The 26,242-nt window shown below is 53.9% G+C and overlaps 1 protein-coding gene across 2 annotated transcripts; it reads right to left on the bottom strand.

The window, feature by feature from the left end:
- Positions 1–474: 474 nt before the first annotated feature.
- Positions 475–26,242, bottom strand: LAPTM5 (lysosomal protein transmembrane 5). 2 transcript variants are annotated; one of them, XM_067013142.1, is made up of 9 exons: positions 26,184–26,242; positions 25,860–25,995; positions 10,873–10,966; positions 10,112–10,188; positions 8,146–8,280; positions 6,966–7,088; positions 5,716–5,811; positions 3,166–3,258; positions 475–1,861 (listed from the first exon to the last, which is right to left on the bottom strand). In XM_067013142.1, the coding sequence occupies exons 2-9, from the start codon at positions 25,944–25,946 to the stop codon at positions 1,772–1,774; spliced, it is 795 nt and encodes a 264-aa protein (XP_066869243.1). In that variant the 5' UTR covers positions 25,947–25,995; positions 26,184–26,242; the 3' UTR covers positions 475–1,771. The 2 variants fall into 2 exon arrangements, with proteins under 2 accessions (XP_066869243.1, XP_058914352.1); XM_059058369.2 differs by lacking the exon at positions 26,184–26,242 and having other exon boundaries at positions 25,860–26,146.

The following is a 26,242-nucleotide window of genomic DNA, read 5'->3' as shown; positions in this document are numbered from 1 at the left end:
TCTCCAGCTCCTCTCCCCACCTCCACAAGGCCTTCCACACCCTGCCTCTTCAGCCCAAAACATCCTCCCTCAGTTTGCTCACTGCTGCCCCTTCATCCTTCAAACTCAGCTCGGTGAAACCTCCTCCAAGAAGCCTCTTCTGGCTGTCCTAGGTCCCTCCGACTTTCCCCATGACGGTGTAATAATCATTACAGGCTATCATAATCATTTACATATCTGTCTTCCCCTTCCCCAGACGGGGGTAACTGGAGGCTAGTCTGACCTATTGTGGTCACCCCAGTGCCCAGTGTAGGACCTGGCTCCAGGTGGGTGCTGTCCAGGTGAGTGGAGTCCATGCCTTATCAGGGAGACATCTGAATGAACTGGTGTGTGTGTGTGTGTGTGTGTGTGTGTGTGTGTGTGTGTTGGGGTGATGGAGGTTGTGTTCCCAGCCCTGGCCGTACACCATATTTTAGGAACCACATCAGCCAGAGAGAAGCGTGTTGCTGCTTTATTGAAACTTCTTCCCCGTCACACAAGGCAGTGACACAGGGGTGTGGTGGGGAGCCCCTTGCATAACCCTCTCCCTCTGCACCCCCCTTGCAGACCCCAGAGAACCCACCTCTGGGTCCTTATCTCCGCCTTCGGGTCAGCGACCTCGGGAATCCCAGCCCCCAGGGAAGCATGCAAAAGAGGGGGTGCAGGGACCAAAACCTTCCCTACGGCCCCACCAACACGAACCCCCCGGCGGGGACTGTGCCCACAAAGGGTTTGCCTGTTTTGACTGAACTGACCTGTGGATTTAGTCCAACAGATGGGTTTGCCTGATTTCAGCGCTGAATTTCTACTCGACCACAAGCGTCGGGCAGAACTGGGTGGCCTACAACCTATCTGGCAACGGATGGGCTGCGGGACAGGCTGACAGCTCATCACTAGAGATGACCGCGGATGAGGAGACCCGTCTCCCAGGACCCACTGCCATGTGACCACACTGGCTGCGTGTGACATTGAGGATGACAACTCTTTAGCAAAACTATTGTGCATTTGTAGAGACTGATGATTGAAACAACAGTTATTTCCTGGTACTAGCCCTTGAATGACAGTTTGGCAACTGTCTGACTGAATTTTCGCTTGAATTAACAATTATTCAGGACTCACAAGTACTCAATTGACCGCAGGGGGCAGCCGGTTATTGGACTAGAATGAACTGAATGGTTTGGGAGGCTAATTTGATTTTTTTATTATTGGATTTTATCACCAGTCTTAAGTAACTGAGGGTTGGCTGACTTAATAATTGTTTAAGGAACTAGTGGAAGAAAAGGGATGTATGTATTTGGTGGGGAAGACTAACTGATGCTTACTTGACTAAATTGCTCTGTGAATGGACAACTGTTTACAAACTGACACAATGACCGCATGGTTTTCACCGAAATGCCAAGTGTGCTTTTGATTTGTCAGCCACTTGGTAAAACTGGTCAAGTGGAGAGTTATTTAACCGAACTCACTGACTTTAGAAAGACCAATCGTTTGAACCAATGTCAGAGCTGATCAAAAGAAGCTGAGTGCTGTTGGACTGAATTTTGGAGACCCAATCATTCAGCCTAAAGGGTTTGACCCAATTGTGAGCATCTCCCAGGCCCCGCAGGGAAAGCAGGCCAGCGAGCAGGACACAAGCGGATTGTCCTGAAGTCAGCCAGGTGGTTCACCCAGGCCACAGGGGCCACCTAAGCAAAGAAGCGGATTGCGAGGTAGCTCCGCCCCTCCCAGCACCAGGGCTGGGGCCTGGTGAATGTCACGCCTCTGAGTATGGGGGTGGTGCTGGGCCCCCCTCCGGAACCTTGTATGGCAGAGACACGGCTTCCTCATAGGATGGCAGGACCACCTGGGAGAAACAGAGAGATGAGAATTGACCAGATGGGGCCACTACCCCAACCCGGGGTTAAGGGGCTCCAACCCCCACGCCTGGCAAAATGATGTTGATGTTAATGATAAGCAGTATGCCTCGGGTACTTGCTATGTGCCAGGCATGGCGTGCGCAAGACGGGTGCGGTTTCTGTTCCCGTGATGGACAGACTCGCCTCTGCCTGTTCTGCACCAAGCCCCCTTGTTTTGATAACAACACACTGTTTTCCCTGGGAAAACATTCTCAGTCCATGTGCTTTCAGAAGAATTGATCTGGGGGAGTGGACGTGAGACCTCACGTCTCATGGGGTGGTCACTCAGAGTAGAATCTCATCCCACGGGCAATCGTCGCTGGTTTGGCGATAGGCTTGTAACCCAAGCTGTACCAATCTTGGTCCGGACATTGGGCTCAATCTTGGTCTCTGGACCAGACATGCTTCTGGGATGTCTTTCTTACTGCTGGGGTTGCTGAGACGGTGGGAAGACAGCCTAGGGTTTTCGGCACCTATTTTGCTACCATGAGGAAAGGGCTGCCTTTCGTCCTGAAAATAAGATCGTGTCTGGACATCAGGCCTCAGCCATGCCTGAGCCAGACCTACATTGGACTTTCAAGTTCTATAAGCTAATAAATTCATTTTATTTTTTTACATAAGTGAGGGAGAGTTGGGTTTCTGACACTTGCAACCCCAAAAACTTCTTGACTAATACAATCCCCATTTTACAGTTGAGGAAAGTGAGCCTCCAGTAATTTAAACCAGCTATGCTTTTCCTATCACTTTTCCAGTCAGCTGCTCCTAAGTGCACTTAATCCCTCTGCCTGGAAGGCCCCTTCCCCTTTCCCAGCTAACTTGTACCCGCTGACAGTCTTAAGACTTGGTCAAGTGTCACCTCCTCCAGGAAGCCTTCCCTGACACCCCAGGTGAAGCCAGGTGCCTCCTCTGTGCTCCCATTGCCCCTGTGCTTCACACCGAGTTGTAATTGGATCTCTGTGTCTAGATTCACTCTGGACTATACTCTCCTCCAGGACAGGGTGGCATCTTACTTTTCTCTGCATCCGAAGGGTTGGATATGAGTCCAGGAAAGAATAAGAAGCAGAAAATGTTTAATGCATGAATGAATGAATAGAATCCTAGACAATCAGAGTGGAAAGAGATCTTCTCATTTCTTCTGGTCCAACCTTCTTACGAGTGGAGAAACTGAGGCCGAGCAAGGCAGAGAGACCTGCCCTAAATGATACAGTGAGTGGTAGAGCTAGGACTTGACCCCACCCCACGGAAGGCTCACCTTCTGCAGCATCTTGGAGCTGCTCCTGTCCTCGGCCGAGTTCATGTACTTCATGAATCTGTAACATCTCCACACACACTTGAACATGTAAACCTGGAAAAAAAGCCCAGGTCAGGCTGTGCTTTGTGACCTTCGTTCTCACCACCCCAGCAGACCTAGGACAGATGCTGGGCGCTTCCTGGAGATCCCCAGCTTACCCTGAAAGATCAGACCCCTCTTCTGGTTGGAGGGGGCCTCACCTGCCAAGTCTCAGGTGTTCCAGGTGTTTCCCTTTTCACTGCCCCACAGACTCATCACAGAAAGGAGCTTTTTAGAGGCTTCTGCACAACCCTCCCGGCTCCCTGGCAATACTCCCACAGATCCTCCTTCTCCGCCCCTGAGGACTCGAAGCTTACCATCTCCTGAGGTGGCCCCGCCCATCCTGAGACAGAGCTGACAGTGGGAAAGGTTGTCTTCAAAACTGCTTACGATACGTTGTTTTTTTTAAAGCAGATTATCCAACAGTGTATGCAGTAGTATCCCATGTTTATAAATGCAGAAAAATTATATGTATGGATGTATATATCTGTCAGATAATGTGAGCAACGGCTTTCTCTTAGCAATTGATGTAAGAATTGGGGAGAAGGGTTCCAGGGTGGGGAGTGAAGTCCGCAGGGGTGTGTTCAAGGAACAATAGCCAATAAGTCTCTCTCTGCCCCCAAAGGAAGGAGAGCAGGTCTTGACATCTAGAAGGTCCCTTGTTTTATGGAGCCCCATGATGGGGACTTAAGAGGAGCAGAAATAAATAAAATGAATTATGAAAGAATGAAGTACAAAGGGCCAGGGCCAAGCAAGTAATCTGCTGTTGGTAGCCAGTGAGGCAGGGTTGGGAGTCGGGGTACAGACAGAACTCCCACTGGATGAAGATAAAGAACAGGAGAGGGCTGGGGAGGGACGGAGGTGTGTGGTGGGGTTTGGGCAGTTTCTCTCTAGCAGAGTATATGACGTAAACCTCCACGTTGGTCCCCCCAAGCCTTCAGGAATGTTCTCACTGTGCATCACTAACGCGCTTGTGCTAGGTCAGTCCTTTGAGGAAAGGTTAAAAGGAGAGAAGTTGTTTCCAGTTTGGCACTGGGTGAGAGCAGAGACTGCTCAGGGCCTGGGATGTAAGGAGGCAGTGATGTCTGGCTATGCCACCCACATAAAAAGAGGGGGCGGAAATGCACCCAGATATCAGAAGTGCTGCTCTTCAAGTGGCGGTGGTTGGTGGGCTGATCGTCTACTTTCTGCTCATCTGTAGTTTCTAAATGTCTATAGTGGTCATATGTTACTTTCACAATCAGAAAAGAACACTTTTAAAAGCCCTTCCTTTTCTTGAGTCGACATCAGCCTCCCTGTGGCTTCCGGCCACAGGGCCCCATTGTGGCCTCTAGAATCCCCATGAGAGTCCTTTGGGTACTTGGAGGCTGCCATCAGGTCCCCCTTGAGTCATTTCTTTCCCAAGCCGAACTGCCCTGGTTTCCTTGACTCCCGAAGACAAGACGGCGGCGTTTTCTTGCCTCTTCACCCTCCTGTTGTGCTGCTATTTTTTTTTTTAATATAAATTTATTTATTTATTTATTTTGGGCTGCATTGGGTCTTCATTGCTGCGCGCGGGCTCTTCTCTAGTTACGTCAAGAGGGGGCTGCTCTGTGTTGCGGCGCAGGGGCTTCTCATTGTGGTGGTTTCTCTTGTTGCGGAGCACAGGCTCTAGGCACGTGGGCTTCGGTAGCTGTGGCACGTGGGCTCCGTAGTTGTGGCTCGTGGGCTCTAGAGCGCAGGCTCAGTAGTTGTGGTACACGGGCTTAGTTGCTCCGCGGCATGTGGGATCTTCCCGGACCCCGTGTCCCCTGCATTGGCAGGAGGATTCTTAACCACTGCGCCACCAGGGAAGTCCTGTTGTGCTGCTATTAATGCACGCCTGTCTGTCACCATGTCTCCAAGAACTGGGACCTGAAACAGGACTCTATCCTCTGGGCCTGACTACCCCTGAGGAGAATAAAACCAATCCGCTCCATCCTTCTCATCACCAAACCTCTAGGAATATGACCTCAGGGCCCATCTACATTTTGGTGCCTGAATCGTGTAAAGCTGTTAACATGGGCAAAGCAAGACTTAGGGTGTCCCTTTCACAGGTGAGACCCAAGACCCAGAGAGAAGTGACTTGAAAACCAACTACACAGCTAGTGAGGGGAGAGCTGGGATTCAGACCCAGGTCTTCCTGAATCTAATTCCAGACAAAATAGCTCCTCCTTCCCCTGGATCAGGTCTCTCTGAGTCACACATTAAGTCCCCGACCCCTGAACACAGGTGGGTCTTCGCAGATCCATTTGCTCTAAAGGGGGCATCCCCGAGGATCCCATGTGTGGGCACAGGGGCTGGTGTGGGGTGGGCTAGAGTTAGGAGCCAAAAGCGGGGGGGGGGCAGTGGTGGAAGACACACTTCCCTGCCTCCTAACAGTCTGGCATGGGTGGGCCCGGGGCAGCTCAGCCTCTCCACCCCTCCCTGAGCCATGGGGCAGGGACCACTGACCTTCAGGATGAGGACAGTGATGAAGGCGATGGAGAAGATGATCATCATCTTGATGAACTGATTGTGAGCCATACCTTCTTGGCTGGGGAGGTAATTCTGCAACAGATTTGGGGGCCACATCAGTGTCTCTGGCCATAAGGAACTCTAACAGTACCCACACAACGAGGAATAAAAGCCAGCTCTCCACGCACACAGGAACATGCTGGGGCACAGCCATTATCTTGGCCCAACACTTCAAGGGCCCTAGGAGGCCAGTACCACCTACCATCAGCCTCATCTGACAGGTGGGCAAACCCAGGGAGACAGATGCAGTTGTCCAGGTGACCCTTATCTGGCTGGTGCTCCATCCCCCAGCTGGTGGTGGGTCACACCCGTGTCCTTCTCCGGAGGATAGTCTTGGTTGACAGAACCACCTTATCCTGGCACCTCACAAGCAGGACTGGTTGCTGGAAGGTTCCTGCTCTGGTGGGACAACTGCTGTGGCATTTGCATACATGTGCACACATCCTCTGACACTCCTTCCTCGAGTGTGGGCTAGACCTAGAGACTCACTTCTCACAAATAATAGGATGTGGCAGAGGCGAGTGTGACCTCCAAGGCCACAGGGCCGTTTCCTCCTTGCTCTCTCTCGGATACTCACCGGGGGGAAACCGGCAGCTATGACATGACGATGCTCAAGCAGCCTTATCAAAGGCGCACACGGTGGGGAACCGAGCCAAAGATCCCACAGCCATGCCAGTAAGCCAGCGTGGGAGTGGATCCTTCAGACCTTGTAAAGCCCTTGGCGTCCACAGCCCCATCCCCATCTCAGGTGCAACCTCAAGAGAGACCCTGAGTCTGAACAACCCAGCTAAGCCACTCCCAAATTCCTGATCCTCAGAAGCTATGTGAGGTAACAACTGTTTATTGTTTTAAATCACTATGTTTGGGGATCATTTGTTAGACAGCAATGAAAACCCTAATACCATTTCTGCGCTACAGTTCATACTCCAGGGCACCCTCTGGGATCCAGCAGCACTACTTCTAAAGCCACATGTCTGCCTGGCTTCTTCCTTTTGTCTAACTTGCTCCCCTCATTCCTTTCACGTTTCTTCCCGAGAGCTCTCCTTCAGGAAATCACTGGCACAAGAATCCCTCTCCAAGCTCCACTTTTAGAGAACTCAGCCTAAGCACTGAGGCACAGAGAGGGAAAGCAACTTGCTCAAGGCCACAGAGCCAGTGACAGGAGCAGAGCCTCAGCCCAGACTCACCATGTGGTTCATGGACTTGAAGTTGAGATAGGTGGGCACTTCCATGTAGGAGCTGCAGAGAGTCAGGATGCTCAGGCAGAAATCCAAGAGCTTCAGGGTCATCAGTGGCACCTTGGAGGGGGCCTTTGGAGGAAGAAGACAGATCAGCAAGTCAGCCCCAACCCAGAGGCCCGGGTACCACGGGGCACACAGTGGCCCTTCAGCTTGAGAGACTGTCAGCCAGAGACATCGATGACTCTCTGGTCCATGGTACCCAGAAAGAAGTGGAGGTCCGCTTCTCAGACTTTCACACCATGGGCTGGTGCAAACCCAGGACTAGAACCAAGGTCTCCTGACCCCCAGCCCAGGGCCTTCTGTACTGTAACTCCTCAGCCCCCTCTAGGACGGCAGTCAGGGGAAGTGTGAAAAGCAACTTTAGGGAACTGCGTCTGTGATTGGCACCAGGCGTTGCGGGCATTCTCACCAAGGATGCTCACCATCCTTACCTTCCTTTCTTCAACGTGGCTACAAAGGAGGGACAAAACAGGGGCTGGGGAGGGAAACGGGGCATGTTCCCTTTCCCATGGTGTAAATTCACACGTGGCTGGCATTTTTTCCGTTCTTAGCACATGCTGAGCGCCCTCTGCACGCTTTTCTCGTGTAATGCTCATAAGAGATATTGATGAGACATGACACATTTTACAGGAAGAAACGTGGGGTGAGGGACTTCCCTGGTGGCGCAGTGGTTGAGAGTCCGCCTGCCGATGCAGGGGACACGGGTTCGTGCCCCAGTCCGGGAAGATCCCACGTGCCACGGAGCAGTTAAGCCCATGTGCCACAACTACTGAGCTTGCACCCTAGAGCCCACGAGCCACAACTACTGAGCCTGCATGCCTAGAGCCTGTGCTCCGCAACAAGAGAAGCCACCGCAATGAGAAGCCCACACAACGCAATGAAGAGCAGCCTCCCCCCTCACCACAACTAGAGGAAGCCCGAGCGCAGCAACAAAGACCCAACGCAGCAAAAAATAAATAAATAAATATTTAAAAAAAGAAGAAGAAGAAGCATGGGGTGGCTTGTAGGATCTCAGGGACTTGCTCAAGCTCACCAACTAGAAAGGGCCCTGGGGGCTCCCACGCTCACTGGCCTGGACTCCTGCGTCTCCCCCGCTGGCCGGCTGTGGGACATGAGACATACTCACCGCCCGGCTGCTGCTCCGGGAGACAAACTTGAGGTAGGCAGGCAGCTCGATGTAAGAGCCCAGCAGGGTGAGAAGGCACAGGAGGAAGTCCATGATTTGCAGGGACAGGAAGGGCAGCAGGTACTTCTCCTGGTTCTGAAAGGCAGGCCCAGCATGGTCAGGGGTCCCTTGCACAAGGCTCTTCCAGGCAGCCTGATAGTTCCACGGGACCCCTGACCCACAGTTCCCTTCCATCCCGGGGAACTCGGTGCTCTCCTGAATCACCTGCAGGGCTTGGCTGAGGTCACCCCATGGGGATCCACATGCCTTTCTCTGAGTGAGGCTCTGGGCGTGGGGAGAAGGTAAGGCCCAGATCCTGAGGGTGAGCAGTCTTGGCGTCCCAGGAGACACCAGGAATAGTTCCCATCTACAGAGATAAGCGCTTAGGGGCTCCAGGACCAGAGTCTGCCTCAACTCGCTCTTAAGAACCCAGTGACGGGGCTTCCCTGGTGGCGTAGTTGTTGAGAGTCCGCCTGCCAATGCAGGGGACGCGTGTTCGTGCCCCGGTCTGGGAGAATCCCACATGCAGCGGAGCGGCTGGGCCCGTGAGCCGTGGCCGCTGAGCCTGTGCATCCGGAGCCTGCGCTCCGCAACTGGAGAGGCCACGACAGTGAGAGGCCCGCGTACCTCAAAAAAAAAAAAAAAAAAAGAACCCAGTGACGAAAGACTTTGTGTCCATTTGACAAATGAGAAGGGATCAGAGAAGACTTCCTGGAAGTGGGGTACCAGGGCTAGAGCTGGAAAGAAGTGGGAGGGAAGGAGAGGGTATTGGTAGCAGAAGGGCAGCATGAACCAAGGCCCGGAGGGGGAAAAACTTGTGCTGCTTTAACAGTGGGTCTTGCCTCTGTGTAGGTCACCCCCGGGGATGTTCAGTCATAGTAAGAGACGCTGGGAGGCTGAGGCTGAAGTCCCTCTCCTTCAGCTGAAAGCAAGTGACCACTATGACCAGTATAAATGCATAGGAACCCACAGTTGAGGACACAAATCACAGAAAAGGTGTTTTCGTGGTTTCTCACGTGGTTGTCTAAAATCACTCAGGATGCAGCCAAAACAGCCCAGACTGAAGCTCAGAGGCTTCAGGGATGACCTGATACATTTTCCTAGCCGGACCCTTTGTGTTTCTGCATGGACCACGGGGGACCAAGGTGAAATCACTCCCTGCGGTGTAGGGCTCCCGAGAGTAGCGTTAGCTAGGGAGTGAACAATGGCGTTTCAGGCAAGGTGGAGACATTCCAAACTAGCACCAAATCACCACCCCATCCTGCTGGCCCTGGGCATGCCAGTCCACCACTGTCTGTCCAGGAAGGATTCTCTTTCCGAGGTCTGCTCTCACGCCTATGTGGCGGGGCCCTGGCTTCCTGCCCCTGCTGGGGGCCAAGGGACAGACAGGCTCCTCTCTGCAGGAGGCTGAGCCACAGCCCTCCTCTCTCTCTCAACCGCTGGCTGGATGGCACTGAGCTGGACGCATCTACACCCTCCCCTCTGCTCCTCTCACTGATTTCAAAACCCACTGCTTTCTCCCCTCTATCTAGGCCTCAAAATGACCCTTCCTTTTTTCTCTACCAAATTCCCTGCTACCATTTGCAGTTCAAAAGGATGTGGTTTGCCAGCTAGTTCAGCCAAAGTGTCAATGATCAGCAGTGGCCACAGCCGGCTGTGCACACCCTCGTGCATGGAGGGTGTATTTTCACAGGGAACCGAGGCCTCCAACCTGAGGGATCTGGTGTGGAAAAGGGGGTTTCCAAAAGGTAAGTGTGAAGCTCTCTAGGGTGCAGTTTGGGTCTCCTCCAAATACCCACCTCCCACCTCTCAGCATCCAGTGCTGTCCACATAGTGGGTATGAATAGGAGGGAACAGGAGGGCAGCTGGGCCTCTTTGCCAGCCCGCAGATCCTGGCTCCCCTTCCCCTCCCCGACCAGGCACTCACCTTGACCACGCCGATCAGCAGGCTCAAGCTGATGATAAAAAGCATGGTGATGAGCAGGAAGCTGGAGATCAATTCCGCTGAAAGGCAAAGGGAGCAGTGAGGGGCCCGGGAGTGTCCCTGGGAACCCACACCTGGGGTTCCAAGGACCACACGTTGGGAACCACTGGTGTGAGCACCATGCCAGTGAACCAGAAAGCCCAGGCCCTACCCTCCTGCAGTTCTCAGTCTTGAGGGGCACACAGAACATTTCAGGTAACACAGGACAGTATAACAGAGGGTGCAGGGTGGGGAGGAGGCCTGGGGTCTGCTTTAACCAGGATGAGGTGGGGGAAGGCCTCTGAGGAGGTGGCCTGTGGGCCGAGCGACCAGGAGTCCAGATAGGGACCCCGAGTCAGGGCCCAGCTTGGTGGGGTCAGAGCAGCTGGAGCGTGGGGAGCCAGGGGGAGCGTGGACAGAGCTACGAGGCGTGGGAATGCGGCCAGTGAGGTCAGCAGGGGCCGGAGCCCCCGTGAGGAGTTACGAGTTTATTCTGGGTGACGGGCTGCTGTTGAGCAAGAGAGTCCCGCTGTCACCATTCTAAGCTGCTTAGGTTTGCAAAGCGCCATCCTACCTGCTCTCACACCCGGAGACTTCGGTGTGAACAAGTGGAATCTCTCCATTTGCAGACGACAAAAAGGACGAGTGGCAGAGGCTCAACTCTACCCCTAGCCAGTGCCCATCCCCCTGCCACCCCACCCCACTTCGGCTTCCCCTGGACCTACCGACCCTGAGGTAGCCTGTCTTCGAGAACTTGCAGGAGGCCTTGCCGTGGGCCACCTCCACTGAGTGCTCAATGAACAGCAATACACTCATGATCTGGGGGCAGAACAGAGCATTAGTGAGCCGGGGCCTGCACAGCTCTGCCACCAACCCCTCCCACCCCGACGGCGTGCGATCAGGGCCTGTGAGGAGGGGTCCTGGAGGAGATGGAATGCGGGTCAGTGGGGCACCCCAGGTAAAGTGTGGCCTGTACAGATAGACAGCTCAAGCTCGTAGTTCTTCCTCTTTCTAGCTGTGTGAGCTTGGGCAAGTTGCTTGACCTCTCTGTGCCTCAGTTTCCCCATCTGTACAATGAGAATAATACTGATAGCTACCTAAGGAGGCAGGTGGGAGGAGTAAATGAGAACATCCCAGGAGAGCACTTAGAACCACACCCAGTTATCCGTAAAGTGATAACTGTGACTACTGAAGGTCAGGCTTGAGGAAGCTGGGGAGACTGAGGGCTCTCACCAGTGACTGGGCCCCTGCTCTGCACCCTCTTCTATAATGACAAACTCTGAGCATCATGGGATCTTAGTCACAGCATCTGAGCGTCACAGAACTTCAAGTTCTTGGGATCATCAACACAGGCCTGGGAGCATCTGACCTGTGAATCCCAGGCCCCACGGCCCCTCAATCCCCATATGCAAAATGGGGATAATAATAATACCTGGGGCTTCCCTGGTGGCGCAGTGGTTGAGAATCCGCCTGCCGATGCAGGGGACACGGGTTCGTGCCCCGGTCCGGGAAGATCCCACATGCCGCAGAGCGGCTGGGCCCGTGAGCCATGGCCGCTGAGCCTGCACGTCCGGAGCCTGTGCTCCGCAACGGGAGAGGCCACAACAGTGTGAGGCCCGCATACCGAAAAAAAAAAAAAAAATAATAATAATAATAATAATAATACCTGTCTCATAAGGTTGTAGTGGGGCCAGATGGGATAATTCACTTAGAGTACCTGACAAATAGTAAGCGCTCAATCGGTGCTATTATTATTGTTATTATTCCCTCTAGACTATAGGTTCTAGGTAGGGAAGGACTGTGTCTCTCTTGTTCACTGCTCTAGCTGTTGTAGATGGATGAACAGAAGGATGGATGGAGGAATGGATGCATGAACAAATAAACCCTATTCCCTCAGGGGACCCTTGCTAAGAATGACAGAGAAGGGGCAAATCTGACGGGCATGAGTGTTGCCATGGCCCTGGCAATAAATGAAGTCCAGCCACAAAACTGCAGTTTGAAAGGACCTTGGAGGTCACCTTACCCCTGCCCTCCATCTTCTAATGCAAGAATACTGTGCCATGCAGCCTCTACTTAAATGCGTCCAACCACTGGGAACTCACAGTCTTCTGTGTGTCTATGTCCTTACAGCAAGGCTTTCCCCCCACCATACACACCCACTTCTCCAGATGCCATCTGCCCACACTGCCAACAAGATGTCTCCTCCCTTGCAGTGGATGTCCTACCTCTACTAATATGGCCTAAGTTTACACTGGCTTTCTAGGCGGCCATCCACTAGTAAATGACGCTCAGGTGACAAGCAACTAGACACCCACCATCTGTTTCCCCCCAGGACTGTGTGGGTGTTTTTAGCTCAGACATAAGTTTCAATTTGTCTTCCTACCATATTACATCTTGTTCAGGGGACAGAAAGGGACAGCAGAGAAGACTGAGGAGGAGCTGGGCTCCAGAGTCAGTCGGAGATGGATTTGAATCCAGGTCATTATGTGACCTTGGGCAAGTCACTTTACCTCTCTGAATTCCCTCATCTGGAAACTGGCAACCACTGGATTTAATAAGGAACAAATTGCATTGTATTTGCAAAGCACTGAGCTTGGAGGCTGGCAGCGGGTGCTCAGCAAGTATAAGCTGCTTTTGGCTGGTGTGAGCTCACGTGCGGCAATCGAGCAGTACCGTGAGGAGAGTGCCAAGGGGCTGACAGTGAGCTTGCTCTAGCCGCCCCCTCTACGTGGTGTGAGGTGAACCAGAAAGGCTTTGTTTCACCAGGAGAGTGGAAAACAGCTCAGAGCGGAAAGCAGACATGGCGGGGGCTGTGGCTGGTACCCACAGGAAACAGCTCGGAGAGAGAAATGCGGCTTCCTCAGCCCCTAAAGCCTGGAGCTCCAGCCCCTCTTCTCCCAGTTTCCCCTGTAATGAGGGAGAGAGAAAAGGAGGCAGGTGACGGTTCAGTCCAGGACAGAACATGACACCCTGAAAGACTGGGAGCTCTGGGGCTCCCTGGAGTGTGCCAGCAGAGCACAAATGAGTCGCTGCAGCTGGACTTAGAAGGGCACTAGCATTCATCAGCTGTGGCACAAGAAGACTTTTAAAGTCCCAAGAGTCCAGGATTGTCTGAGATCTAGAAAGAAGCTCAGAATCAGACAACCCCAACGTCCAATCACTGGAAAGAGCCTCTGCCCACTTATTTTATAAGTTCCTTCTACTTGTTTTCTAAGCTCAGAGAGGTTAGGTGGCTTGCCCAAGGACACACAGCAAGTTGGGGACAAAGTGGAGACTGGAGTCCCAGCGTCCCAGTGCTGTCCTGATGCCTTCCCACACACCCCACTCCCCAAGTCACCTCAGAGCCCTGCTAGCCCCGACCCCAGAGGGCTCAGTTATTTTGATCATGTGCCTATGTCAACAAAACCTTTTGCACACGCTACTCTCTATTTCTTGATTTCCAAATTATATGCATGTGCTACTGTCTTGGTTTATAATGAACATCATAAAACACACATACCAAAAAAGTCCAGAAATGAATAAAGAACATGACTAACAAATTTAGAAATTCTAATATTGTCATTCTGAGGCCCCAGTGGTCACTTTGGGTATCACCCCACTTTGGAGACCAGTGCTAACCCACAAACCACTCCCCAGATCCTCAATTCTGGCCCCAAACATCTCCCACAGCCCTGCTACCATGTCTGCAATCCTGCCATTAGCGTCTCAGCTGCCCCTCTCCAACCATGCCTCCTGAATATCTTGGGACCCCAGGAAGGGGAGGGAAGACGAGGGACATTTGTACAGCCTGACTCCGTGCCAGGTTTGCCACCCACACCATCCCAGTGATCCTCCCAAACCCAGCCAAGGGACTGTTCTTAATGCTCCCACCCCCATATCACAGATGAGGAAAGCGAGGCTCAGAAAAGGTCCAGTAATTTGTCCAAAGCCTCCCAGCTGATCATCTGTAGGGCCGCGACTCAAACCCAGGTCAGTGGGCCCTGGATCTGATTCTCTTCCCCTCTCCACTGTCCTCCCAGCATCTCCCAGCCTCCTGGCTCTGCCTGAGGCCTGCCCTCCTCGCCCACTCCCATGTGGGTACCTAGCAGAGTCAGCAGGGCACCCACCTCCTCTTCCCTCTGCTGTCTCCTCCACCTCCCACAGCTTGTGCAAGAAGCAGCAGCAGACACCAGAAGCATTTCTACTTTTGTAAAAACCACCTGTGTTTAAAACCAGCCTCATCCTTTACCCCATTTCACCTTCTCAAACATCCTGTCGAGAGAGGGAGATAATTCTGTCCCCATTTGCCAGACGAGAACCCTGAGGCTCACCGAGGGCAGGAACTAGCCCCAGGTCACAGAGCAGGGCAACCTCAGAGTCTGACTCAGACCCTCTGCTGGCCCCTAACCTTCAATGGAAGACACCAGTCCCCGATCCAGGAGAAAGATAGGCGTCTCAGCTCCCTAGGAGATGGGGGGGGGGAGAATTGACTTTTTTTTTTTAAATCCCACATTTGTTTATTTATTTATTTTTGGCTGTGTTGGGTTTTCGTTTCTGTGCGAGGGCTTTCTCTAGTTGTGGCAAGCGGGGGCCACTCTTCATCGTGGTGCGCGGGCCTCTCACTGTCGCGGCCTCTCTTGCTGAGGAGCACAGGCTCCAGACGCGTAGGCTCAGTAGTTGTGGCTCACGGGCCTAGTTGCTCCGTGACATGTGGGATCTTCCCAGACCAGGGCTTGAACCCGTGTCCCCTGCATCAGCAGGCGGATTCTTAACCACTGCACCACCAGGGAAGCCCGAACTGACATTTCTTGTGCACCTACTGTGTGCTTGGACCTGTACACACAGGTTTGCACCACCATCTCCCAAAACACTGCAAGAGAGGCAACATTTTCCCCATGGTATAGATGAGGAATGGAGGCTCCGCAAGGAAAATTCACACGCCCTGTGTCACATGGCCTGGCTGGGATGTGAACCCTGTTGCCTGGGTTCCCAGGGTCCAGGCTCCACTCAAGGCTGAGTGGTTGCTCTGGGGCCCAGCCCTGGTCTCACCGACCATCTGCCCACTCTCCCCCGGCAGCTGACCCCCATCCTTGGACACCCGCAGATCAGAGGACAGCAGCTGGAACTTGAGGCCACTCTCACTGCCTCATGGCTGTGTAACACTGGCCAGGTCCTGGCTCCTCCCTGGCCTCCCTTTACCTCCTCCAGTCAACCCCTGTTCGCACTGGAATGATTGAACTCCTGCCAACCGCATCACGTCACACCTAGGCTGCCCAGGGTCTCCCACCCCAGAGCTGCACCCCGCTCATCAGAAGGCCCTCACTGCTCCACCCAAGTCCCCAACCAAGAGCTGTTTGTAATTCCAGAAAGGGCCTGGCTTACCTATAGCATAAGCTGGGAGAGGCCAGGAAACTCCAAGAGTCCAGATTTCCCAGGCCACATGGCCCTCCCCTTCCCCTCACGTCCCTGGTTTCCACCTGGACACAGAGCTGCCCTCTCCTTGAGCTCTGAGGACCTGCCTGGGCCATGACTCATGCCCTCCTGTGACAGGAACGGGGCTTCTCTCCTCCCACGATGCCCAGGCAGACGGCATTCACCCGCCCAACTTTTCCTCCATAATAGCATCTTCTCACTCATTGTACCTTAATTCCACATGGTGAGATCATGTGGTTAAGAGCCAGGGTGCTGGAATCAAGTGGCCAGGGCCCCAACCCCAGCTCTGTGGCCTTGAGCAAGCCACTAACCTCTATGATCCTCAGTCTCCTCATCTGGGAAATGGGGATAATAACTGGACCTGCCTCATAGGGTTGCTATCAGGTCAAATGACGTGCCAGCACTGAGCCTGGCATACAGTAAGTGCTCCATCAGTGCACACTGTTGGGCAGGTATACACTTGCTCTCTCGTTTATTCACCCAGTAAACACTCTCTGAGCGCATACTGCCTCCAGGCCCTGTCTGGGAAAACCACTGACCCTGGCCTGCAGGTGTCACAGTCCCCAGGGGAACACAACAGGTGACCAGTGTGTTTAGAATCATGACATGGGACACGCAGGGGGCTCGGAGTCCCTGATGAGGGAGTGATCACAGCTGTTTGGCAGGCTCGGGGAGGGTTTCACAAACAGGAAAAGCTTGACCATGACTTTGAAGGATAAGTCGGAGTTTTCCAACAGGAGAGAAAAGCATTCCAGACAGAGTGATCATCGTGCGTAAAGGCCCAGAGCCAGCAGTACAGACCCAGCGAAACTTGGGGGCAGGGAAGAGGCAGGGAAGGCCTCAACTCTGCGTGTTGCAGAGGCAGAAGCAGCCTCAGTCCTCCTGACGCCACAGCAGGGCTCGGGCTGCATGACCGAATCCGTCCTGGCCACGCTCAGCACGTCCACTGCCACCTCCACCCTCCATTCCCCTTTCTCACCTCTTCCCTCGGCTTCTCCCTGGTTTCAGTTCTCATTTTCATCCCCTCCCCGTCTCTTCTTTCTCAATAACAAACACAACTTCCCTAAGCTGAGCAATGGAGGAAGTGGCTGGGAGGCCAGGAGAATCTCTACTTGTTTTCCTGGTGGCTCTGAGAAGCAGCCGACAGCCTGAGCTGAAATAAAGGGGGCAGCAGTTGTAGGAGGAGAGGAAGAGTCAGGGAGGGTGGAGGGACGGGAGCACTACTGAACATGGCCGTGGCCCTGACGGTGGTGATGCCGCAGCTGAATGGAATACAGCTGGCAGGATGGATAATGGGGACGGTGCTGGGAGGCGGGACTGGCTGTCCTGTGGCTGCATTTGGCATGCTGGTGACAGTTATGATCCTCTGGGCAGTGATCATAGAGGTGGCAGTGGATGCTGCAGGGGTGATGGTGATAGAGGTAACCACAGGGCTGCTGGGAAGTGGTAATTAACTGCAATGACCGTAAGGCCATGCTGTTGCTGCTGCTGTTGATGGCAGAGGTGATCGCATGCTATGATGGTGGTGACACCAGATCCCCTGGCTCTGAGGATCCAACACCAGTTCCCGGGGCCAAGAACGTGGGCCCACCCTCTCGGACCTCCTGGGGGGCTTAGGACCCACCCTCTCATAAGCAGGCAGGCAGAAACCCATCCTCTGAGCTTCCGGGGGGGTAAAATTTACAGGGACACCCAACGCTCAGTGAGCATCTACTATGTGCCAGCCGGTGCGTGGACACTTCCCTGTCTGTTAACTCCACTTCTCCTCGCAAGTCTGTGAGGTCAGGACTGTTTACCCACTTAGATCCAAGGAGAACAGGGACCGTGGGTGCTGTGGCCGAAGCGGCACAAGAAGTCGGGCCTGGGCTTGTCCTCAACCCTCCCCAGCAGAGATAATGCCTTTTGCACAAAGGGAAACCGGTCCCAAGTGCACAGCCCTTCCTGCCCCTCTCCCCTTCCAGGGCTGCTCCACCCTGATGCTCCACATCCTCCGGCTCTGGTGGCCTTCAGAACTCAAGGGCTCCTGCACACTCAGACTCTTATTATCATTGTCCTCCTCCTCCTCTTCCTCCTCATCATCATTGCCCCCACCCTGAAGCTCAGCCCCCTCTACCTCACCCACCCACCCTGTTTTCCCTGGGGGTCCCCTGGGGCTGTCTGGCGAGAGGATGGGAGAAAAGAACCAGATGTGTCAGTGTCAGGAGGAAGCTCTCCTCCCCCAACCCCACCCCACACTTCCTGTCACAGCTTATGGGGGAGACTGCGTGGGGATCATTCCCCCGCCCCTGCAGCACTATGTCCCCAGCCACCTCCCCAGCTGGCCCAGATAAACATCACGATGCGGCCCCCACAAAGCCAAGGCTCAGCTGCTGCCCCAGCCGGACTGCCTTCACCTCCCTGGGAGCCTGGCTCCTCTGGAGGCTGCGGCTCTGCTGTCCTCCCTCCCATCCCCACCCCCTCCGACTATTAATTGTCCCCCGCAACCCCACCTGGCCCCTTTACTCCTCTGTGCCTCAGTTTCCTCATCTGTAGAACAGAGAGAAGGCTCCACCCACTAGCAAAGCTGTAGTGAGGAGCACACGAGGTGACATAGCTCTGCAACCACAGATGACGATTCAGAAAGATCGAGTGACCACCAGAAGCGCTTGGTGTGGACTCCAAGCCACAGGTCCCCGTGGCCCTTGTAATAGCGCACCCTGGAAACAACTCCAATGTCCCCCGCCCCGTACAGCAGGCCAGATACATTGTGATATATTCATGCAGCGAAATACTATACAGCAAGGGGGAAATGAGCTGGATACATGCGGCCACACGGAGGAAGGTCACAAATGCGATGGTGAGAGAAAGAAAGAGCCCGTGTTGTGTAATCTCATCCCTGGGTACTTCTAGAACACATGTGTTGGCAGAAGTCAGTGGGGGCCGCGTAGGGATGAGGTGGGGACACCAGGGGCCCTTGGGGGCTGGTCCCATCCTATTTCTCAATCTGGGTAGAGGTTACCTGGCTGTTCACTTTGAAAAAGGTCATCAGGTGGGTTAGCACTTATATACAGGGAGATCAGCTCGGTGGTTTGTGACCACCTAGAGGGGTGGGATAGGGAGAGTGGGAGGGAGGGAGACGCAAGAGGGAAGAGATATGAGAGCATATGTATATGTATCACTGATTCACTTTGTTATAAAGCAGAAATTAACACACCTTTGTAAAGCAATTATACTCCAATAAAGATGTTTTTAAAAAAAAGACTTGCACTTATATAAATTATGCATCAATAAAAGGTTTGCAAAAGTAAAATAAAATCGAGATTGGTTGCCACCAGGTCAGACCCTGGGGATTACAACGATGGATCAGGCTGGGCCAAGCCCTGGATGAGCCTCCGGGGCTCCAGGGCAGACCACATGACCCCCAGGACTCCAGCAGGTGGGTGTGGGAGCTGCCCTGGGATGTGGGGGAAACACTGGGTGCTCAGGGCCCACGAGTTGGGGCTCCAGGAAGGCTTCTGAGAGGCAGTGAGTCTTAAAGAAGATTTCTCCCAAAGGGCAGTGGGAAGGGTGTCCCAGGCAGAGGGAACAGCAGGAGCGAAAGCAAAAGTGAGTGAGACGCATTTAGGAAACTGCAAGAAGCTTCTCTTGGGGAACTGTGACTTGGGCTTACCATGTGCCAGGCACAGAGGAGGCCCCCAGGAAATGGTAGCTACTGGGTGGCTGGGCCAGTGGAGGGATGCAGGAGATGCTAGGGGGACATCCCCATAGAACATCAATTCCTTATTTAACTTCAGGGCAAAGGTCCCCACGTGACAGTAAGTGTTACTATTACTGGAGCATTTAGGAGAGGCCAGGTCCTCTGAACACTGACACACACTCTCATTCATTCGTCCTCACCTCAGCCTTATGAAGCAACTTCAATTATCATTCCCATTTTCCCCCCGTTTTGCAGGTGTCATTGAGGCTGCATCTTTGCATGTGGGCTCCGTGTTTCTAAGAACGAGGCTCCCCGGATATTACGGCTGAACCCCACCCCACCGCTGCCAAGAAGCCTGCCCCTCCCCCACCGCGGTCTGGAGCAGCAGCGGCAGATCCTAGGTCCCCCGAGCAGGAGCCTGGGCCCCGGGCTCTTGTTCTTTATCTATCCCGGGCTGCAAAGTCGCTTGGCCTGTCCGAGCCTCAGTTTCCTCTTCTGTCAAATGGGGGCTCCGGGGGTAGCTACAATGTGTGGGGCACTCGCTGGGTGCCAGATGTGTCTCCCGTCTGGTTTCCTTTGAGTCTCTGACCTTGCAGGTCATAGTTATTGGTCCCCAGTTGACAGGGGAGGAAACTGAGGCTCGGGGAGGGGGAGGGACACGCTGGGCCTGCAGCAGGGCTGAGGGGTGGAAGGCGGGAGCCGGTGCCTCACCCTGTACAGCTCCCTGCTCAGCTTCCTGCCTCATTAGAGGTTCTGTGCACCCTCCCCTTCCCCCGGTGGGGTGCGGGTCCCCTGGGAGACCAATGCAGGCCTCATAGTGAGCTCAGACCGAAGTCCTGGTTCCGGGCCACTGCCCTGGGCTCAAAATAAAAGCCTCACTTCCTGGGAGGCTCTGGACTAGGGTGGTGACCAAGAACCTCGGCCCACCCAGCCTCTGCCTTCCAGCCACGGGGCCGGGCCTGAGTGGGCCCCCAGCCCCTGCACCAGCCCCTGGACCCTCTCCCAGCTATGGCTCTCTGACAGCAGTGGGTCCCTCTGACCAAGGTGATGCCCGATGGCTGGGACCACCATTCTCTATCCCCCATTCCCAGAAGCCCCTTATTTCCCTTCCCTTCCCTTCCCTTGGGCCTGAGAACCAGGAAGTGGGGAGGGGATAAGGCCCAGCCTGGGGTCTGGCCTGTCCTGGCCCACCTCACACAGATGACTGGCCACCATCACTCGGCCCACCAGGCCTGGTGCAGCAGGAAGAGACCAACTTTGCCCCCAGAAGGCCCTGCGTGTCACCCCGCATTGGCTCAGGGGGTCCAGTGGTCCTCTCGATGGCTCCAACATTTTATAAGCTAGAAGGCAGAGTGCACACCCCAGAGATGGGGAGCACAGCTGAGTTCCCACCAGGGCCCCTTGGCCAGGGCACTGGGGAGGGGCCACGACTCCCACCCTACCCCACATGGGGGCATCAGGCGTGAAGGCAGAGGTTCTAACAGACGACCTAACAGTTGGCACCTATTTTTAGGCCCCAAACAGATGAGCTCTTGAAAGGGGAGTGGCCTCTGGTCACGTCCCACAGCCCACACTGGGCACTCGCCTGCCAGCCCTCCTCTCCAGTGGGGTCACATCAGCTCAATACCTCAAAACAGTCACCCTGAGACAGGGACCACTGGCCCCATTTAACAGAAGAGAAAATTGAGGCTCAGACAGCAAAGGCATCTGCCTGCTCAAAGTCACATCACGAGTGAGTGATAGAGATGGGTCTGTGATCTTTTCCATCCCAAAGTGGAGCAGAGAGAGAAGAGCCACTGGAATTCTGAGGAGGACAGGCAGGAGGGCTTCCTGGAGGAGGAGGCTTCCCATGAGCCGGACCATAAAGAAGAAATGAAGACTGGGTGGCAGAAGGGTCTCTCAGAGAGACAGACAGACGACCCCTGGGCCGTGGGCCAGGTAAAGAATTCATTTGTTCACTCGCTGCCTCATCCCACACACCTGGGTGCTGGTAGCTGAGGCCTGGAGCAAGACCTTCCCCCACCTCCCTGTGCGACCTGGAGCAAGTCAGGGACCCTCCTGGGCCTCTGTTCACTCATCTGTGAAATGAGAGAACTAGGTCAGAGATCCATCCTTCTACCATGAAGCCTGAGAGAAGCCAGGCATTTGGTCCAGTCTTATCCCTGCTGACCTCTGTAGCCTCCCCCACCACACCTCACGACCATCCCGCCCTCGACCCCAGCTCTATGAGCTTCTCCGTGCTTTCAGAGCAGCGCCTGGTCTTTCCTACCTCCACGCCTTGGCTCTCTGCTCCCTCCACAAGCATGCCCTTTTTTCCCCAACATTCCCAAGCAAAGTCCTGTTCATCCTTATCACTCCGGCCTCCTCCCAAAAGCCCTTGCTGAATCCCCAGCATCCACCCCAGGGCTGGGCTAAGGCCTCTCATCTGTGCCCCCATAAGAGCCAGCACTGTCATCCATCAACACCATTATCACAGTTTTTCCTTGGTGGGTTGGAATCCCTAGAAGGCAGAGGCCAGGAATGAATCAGGCCCATGTGCTGGCCTGGGGCTGGGCACAGAAAAGAAAGATATGTTTGAGAACAAATCTGCATTCGCTAGAGGCTCCTTTAAATAATGGAGTTTAAGTGCTTTATTATTAGCAGTGCCTCAGACACGGAGCCTGTTGCCAGCACAACTGTAAGTCAAGTGGTCAGACTCCAGAGCACTGGTAGAGAAAGTCACTTCACAGTAGAGAAACCTGACAAACACGACCTCAGCCAGGTGATCAAGGTCAACATCAACAGTGATAAGACATGCGGAAGTACACACCCTTGATATGAAGTGCGGAGAAGGGCACTTTACTTCTGTGGTCTTCCTCCCAAATCACATTGCCCAAGTCTAACCATGAGAAAAGCACCAGACAAGTCCCATTTGATGAATATTTGACAGAATATGTGACTAGTACTCTTCAAAACTGTCAAGGTCATCAAAAACAAGGAAAATCTGAAAAACTATCACAGCCAAGAGAAATCTAAGGAAGCGTCATGACTATATATAACGTGGGATCCTGGAAGAGAAAAAGGATATTAGGGAAAAGCTGAAGAAATCTGAATAAAGTATGGATGGTAGTTAATAATAGTATATCAGTATTGACTCATCAATTGTGACAAATGTGCCATATTAATATAAGATGTTAACAATCAGGGAACCCAGACGTGGAGTATACAGGAACTCTGTACTATACAGTTTTTCTGTAAATCCAAAACTGTTCTAAAATAAAACGTTTATTTTTAAAAGTAACACATGTTCATTGTACCAAATGCAGAGAATACAGAAAAGTAGCAAAAAAATTAGAGCTTTCACAACCTAGAACCCAGAGACAAGCCATGGCCAGCATCAGTCTCATTTCCTCCTGGCCTCGTTTTGGTGTATCCTGTTGCTACGGGGTTGAAATCGCCACAGGTTTAACCTTTTTATCAGACAACAAATTTCTAATGGAATTCCAGGTGCCTTGGAGAGGAGAGGTTAGGCAGGGAGATATTTCTAGGCAAGAGGGTCTTCTGGGTCCCTATCTCCTGCCATTAACTTGGTATAGACATGCTTTGGGTTGCCAGACAAACTAGAACCAAAGAGGCCAATTTACAAAAGTTCTCTGACTCCTCTATGTGTACAAGTCGGAGTCAGAAAACGTTCCTGAATCCTCTACACAAACCCAGTGAAATGCTGAGGAAGGTCCTCCAGCCATTAGACACGGAGGTCCTCCAGTAATAACGCCCCGATGACTCAATAAAGTGGGGCATTGTCTCAGGATGCCAAGAGCCCAATTTAACCCTCCCCAGAGGGGTCCAGTCCACGAATAGCTCTCCGTGTGCAGGGCCGTCGCCCACGACTGGCTCCAGATGATGACTTGTCTGGGTGATCAACACATCTGGATGGCAGCTTCTCTTTCCATCCAGATGTTTGAGGCCCTGACAGCACACCTGCCACCCAACTGCCAGGCCACAAAGAAAGCCCCCAGGCCCTGCCCTTTCTGGGAAGGAGCAGAGGCCTCTTACAGAGGAGCAGGAGGACGATCCTCCACTGGAATCAATCAAGGACCCCAGCCCAGAGAAGACCGCCCGGGGCCAGTTGTACAGCTTCCAGACTTTTCTTCTGTTCTCCTGCCTTCGGGTCTAGAACATCCCATGGCTCCCCACGACCCACATTAAAGACAGTGGTTCTCATCTGGGAGTGATTTCACCCCCAGGAGACATTTGCAATATCTGTAGATATTTTTGGTTATCACAGCTGGCGGTGTGCTACTGGCATCTTGTAGATAAAGGCCAGGGATGCTGCTAAACATCTTAAAATGTACTGTTCAGCCCCCACGACGAAGAATTCTCTAGTCCCAAATAACAATAGTGCCCTGCAGTGAAGGCCCAGCCTCCGGCTTGTCACTCCAAATCCCTCCCACCTCCTGCTCCCCAACCTAAAGCCTCCAGCTTAGTCCATGTAGTGTCCCCTGCACAAGCCACTGTCCTCAGCCTCCACACCTTTGCACACCTATCCCTCCCCCATCCATACTCCCCACAACCAAACTCTACACCTCTGCCAGCGACACCTCCTCCAAGAAGACTTCCTTGATCACTTGCCCACACATTCTCCAGCTCTTTGGGCAGGAACTGATGTCACTTAACTGTGGACATGTGAGGACCTTGGATGGCATGATCAAAAAGAAACCGCAAGAGTCACAAAGCCCAAGATTTGCAGGGCAGACTCAGGGCCCAGCAGCCTGCAAATGGATTTGACTTGGTCTGCACAGGGATTTCTTTTTTTTACCTCAAATCAGTCGTCAACATGGAAACAGCAGAAATTGTGACATAAAAGCCTCTGTTTCCTGTTTCTCCAAATGTCAGAAGAGCGGCTGCTGGGGCCCACATTCCTCCATGGCAACAATCAGCGGAAACAGAGAGCAGCCGCCAGAACAGACCCAGAACAGGCTCCCCAGGTCACTGCAAGGTCCATCTGCCCCACTACGCTCACGTACAGGAGCTGCCTGGCGCCTGGAGGCATTGGAGTTTGAGACCTCTGAGCTGGTCCATACCCTCCTGTCCATCATCTTATAAAGGAGAAACTGAGGCCCAAGGGAGCAGCTTGTCCAAGTTCATATAGCCAGTTAGTGGCAGAGCAGGGGTAGGGACCCAGGGGCCTGCTTCCCGCAAGGACACCCCTGCTTACTACACTGTGTTTCCAAGAATGTTGCACAATCTCAGAGCTTGAAGAGGCCCTAAGGACTTGGTCTGGGGACAGTCAAGTGCCATTCACTCCTCCCAGGAGCACTCTTGCGTTGGCAGAAGTTAGGCAGAGCAACCCCTGAGCCCCACCCAAAATCAGTGTTCTGGGGTCTGACCGCTTGACTTACAGGTGTGCTGGCAGCAGGCTCCGTGTCTGAGGCACTGCTAATAATAAAGCACTCAATACCTGTCAAGCACTGCTCTGTGCCTTGTAGATATTTACTCCCTTGATCCTGAGAACAACCCTATCAGAGAAGTATTATTATTCTCATGCCCATTTTTTAGATGAGGAAACGGACATTCAGAGAGGTTAAGTAAGTGGCCTGAGGCTGCACAGCTAGGAAGCGATGAGGCCAGGATTTGCACACAGGAGTCTGGATCCAGAGGCTGTGCACTGAACACTGAAGAGCACCAGCCCTCCGAAGGCCGATCTCTTGCCAACAGCCCTGCCTGCTCTGCGTGCGGCAGGAAGCAGATGCAGCCAGGTCTAAGCAGTTTACAGCAGCCCACCACAGTGTGCCAGATTTAGGCTAAGTTTGAGGAAGCCCTTCCAGGCTCATAAAAGAACTGTTAACCACAGGCCCTGAGTCACCCTGGGAGGAAGGCCCCCGGGTCTGGGGGAGCTGGGTGTGGCTTGGAGCTGTGGGCTGGGGGGATAGTTCTGGACAGGGCAGAACAGAGACCCCAACCTTCAGCCACCAAGACAGAGGGGGAGCCTCTGGCCCCAGGGGCTGTGACTCACCCAGAGTCACTCTGAGTTAATAAGAGACAAGACTCCATACCCCGTTGTGCACACAAGCCTCCAAAGGGGAACCTCGGGGCCCGTTCCTCCTCAGCTGGGCCCACAGGCGCTCAGGCCAGGCCAGGCACCCTGCTCGTATGTAAGCTAAGAGGACACAGCCCCCTCCCTCCCCTCTGGAAGCACAAAGGGGAGATTCGCACTTCTCATCCCCTCCAGTGGCCCAGGCCCCATGCCTGTGACCTGACCCCATTTCCTGACAATGATCCCAGCTCACATTTCTCTCAAGATCCCTGGCTTCCAAAGCACTTTCACATCTGCTGCTCCGTTTGTACCTGGATGAACTTGTGGCTGCTAAAGGTCCCATTTCACAGGGGCAGAAACTGAGCCTCAGAGAGAATGTGAGGTATGTTTGCTTAGAACAAGGACCCCTCCTCCCGCTCCTGCCACTGCTGCAGGGTCCCCGCCCCCGCTTTGGACAGAGAGGGAGCCCAAGGCCCGGAGCAGGGAAGGGACTTGTCCAGGGTTCCAAGAGGAGGTGGTGAGCAACGGTCCTCCCATTCGAGGGGTCTCCATAGATCGGGGCCACCCTCACACGCACACACAGCGTCCCGGGCCGCCTGCACACTCACCACATGGTAGACGGCCAGGGCAGTGGTGGCGATGCGAACGTTGAAGCAGCAGCAGGTCTGGCGGATGGCGGCCGCGCGGGGGGCCATGGTGTTGCCTCCCGTCCTCCGAGGCACTGACAGGGAAGGAGCCAGGAGCCTGAAACAGGGCAGAAAAGGGAAAGCTGCGGGCGCCCTCCTCACTTCCTTCCTGCCCCTCAGACAGGCAGGGGTAAGGGCGTCACAACTGGGGCGGGGCAGCTGGGAAGGGCCCCAGCTTTCCTCAGAGCACGGCAGCAGGCCCCTGCCACTCCCAGGAGGGGCTTCCCTTACACCGCCGGTACCTACCTTTTGCCAGGCCTGGGGTTTAAGCAGTTTCACCCTCGCCTTGCTTAGAGGAAGCTCAC

Source organism: Kogia breviceps, chromosome 1, assembly GCF_026419965.1.
Source record: "Kogia breviceps isolate mKogBre1 chromosome 1, mKogBre1 haplotype 1, whole genome shotgun sequence".
In the NCBI taxonomy this organism is placed as follows: domain Eukaryota; kingdom Metazoa; phylum Chordata; class Mammalia; order Artiodactyla; family Physeteridae; genus Kogia; species Kogia breviceps.
The sequence above is the reverse complement of the archived record's forward strand: the minus strand, read 5'-3'. Positions and strand labels throughout refer to the sequence as shown.

Bases quoted from the DNA above. Each gene is read 5' to 3' on its own strand.
- LAPTM5 (XM_067013142.1), bottom strand. From the start codon at position 25,946: ATGGCCCCCCGCGCGGCCGCCATCCGCCAGACCTGCTGCTGCTTCAAC. The intron at 10,967-25,859 runs GTGAGTGTGCAG...TTCTGCCCCCAG, and splicing joins CCCTGGCCGTCTACCATGTG to ATCATGAGTGTATTGCTGTT. The intron at 1,862-3,165 runs GTGAGCCTTCCG...TGTTTCTCCCAG, and splicing joins GCTCCAAGATGCTGCAGAAG to GTGGTCCTGCCATCCTATGA.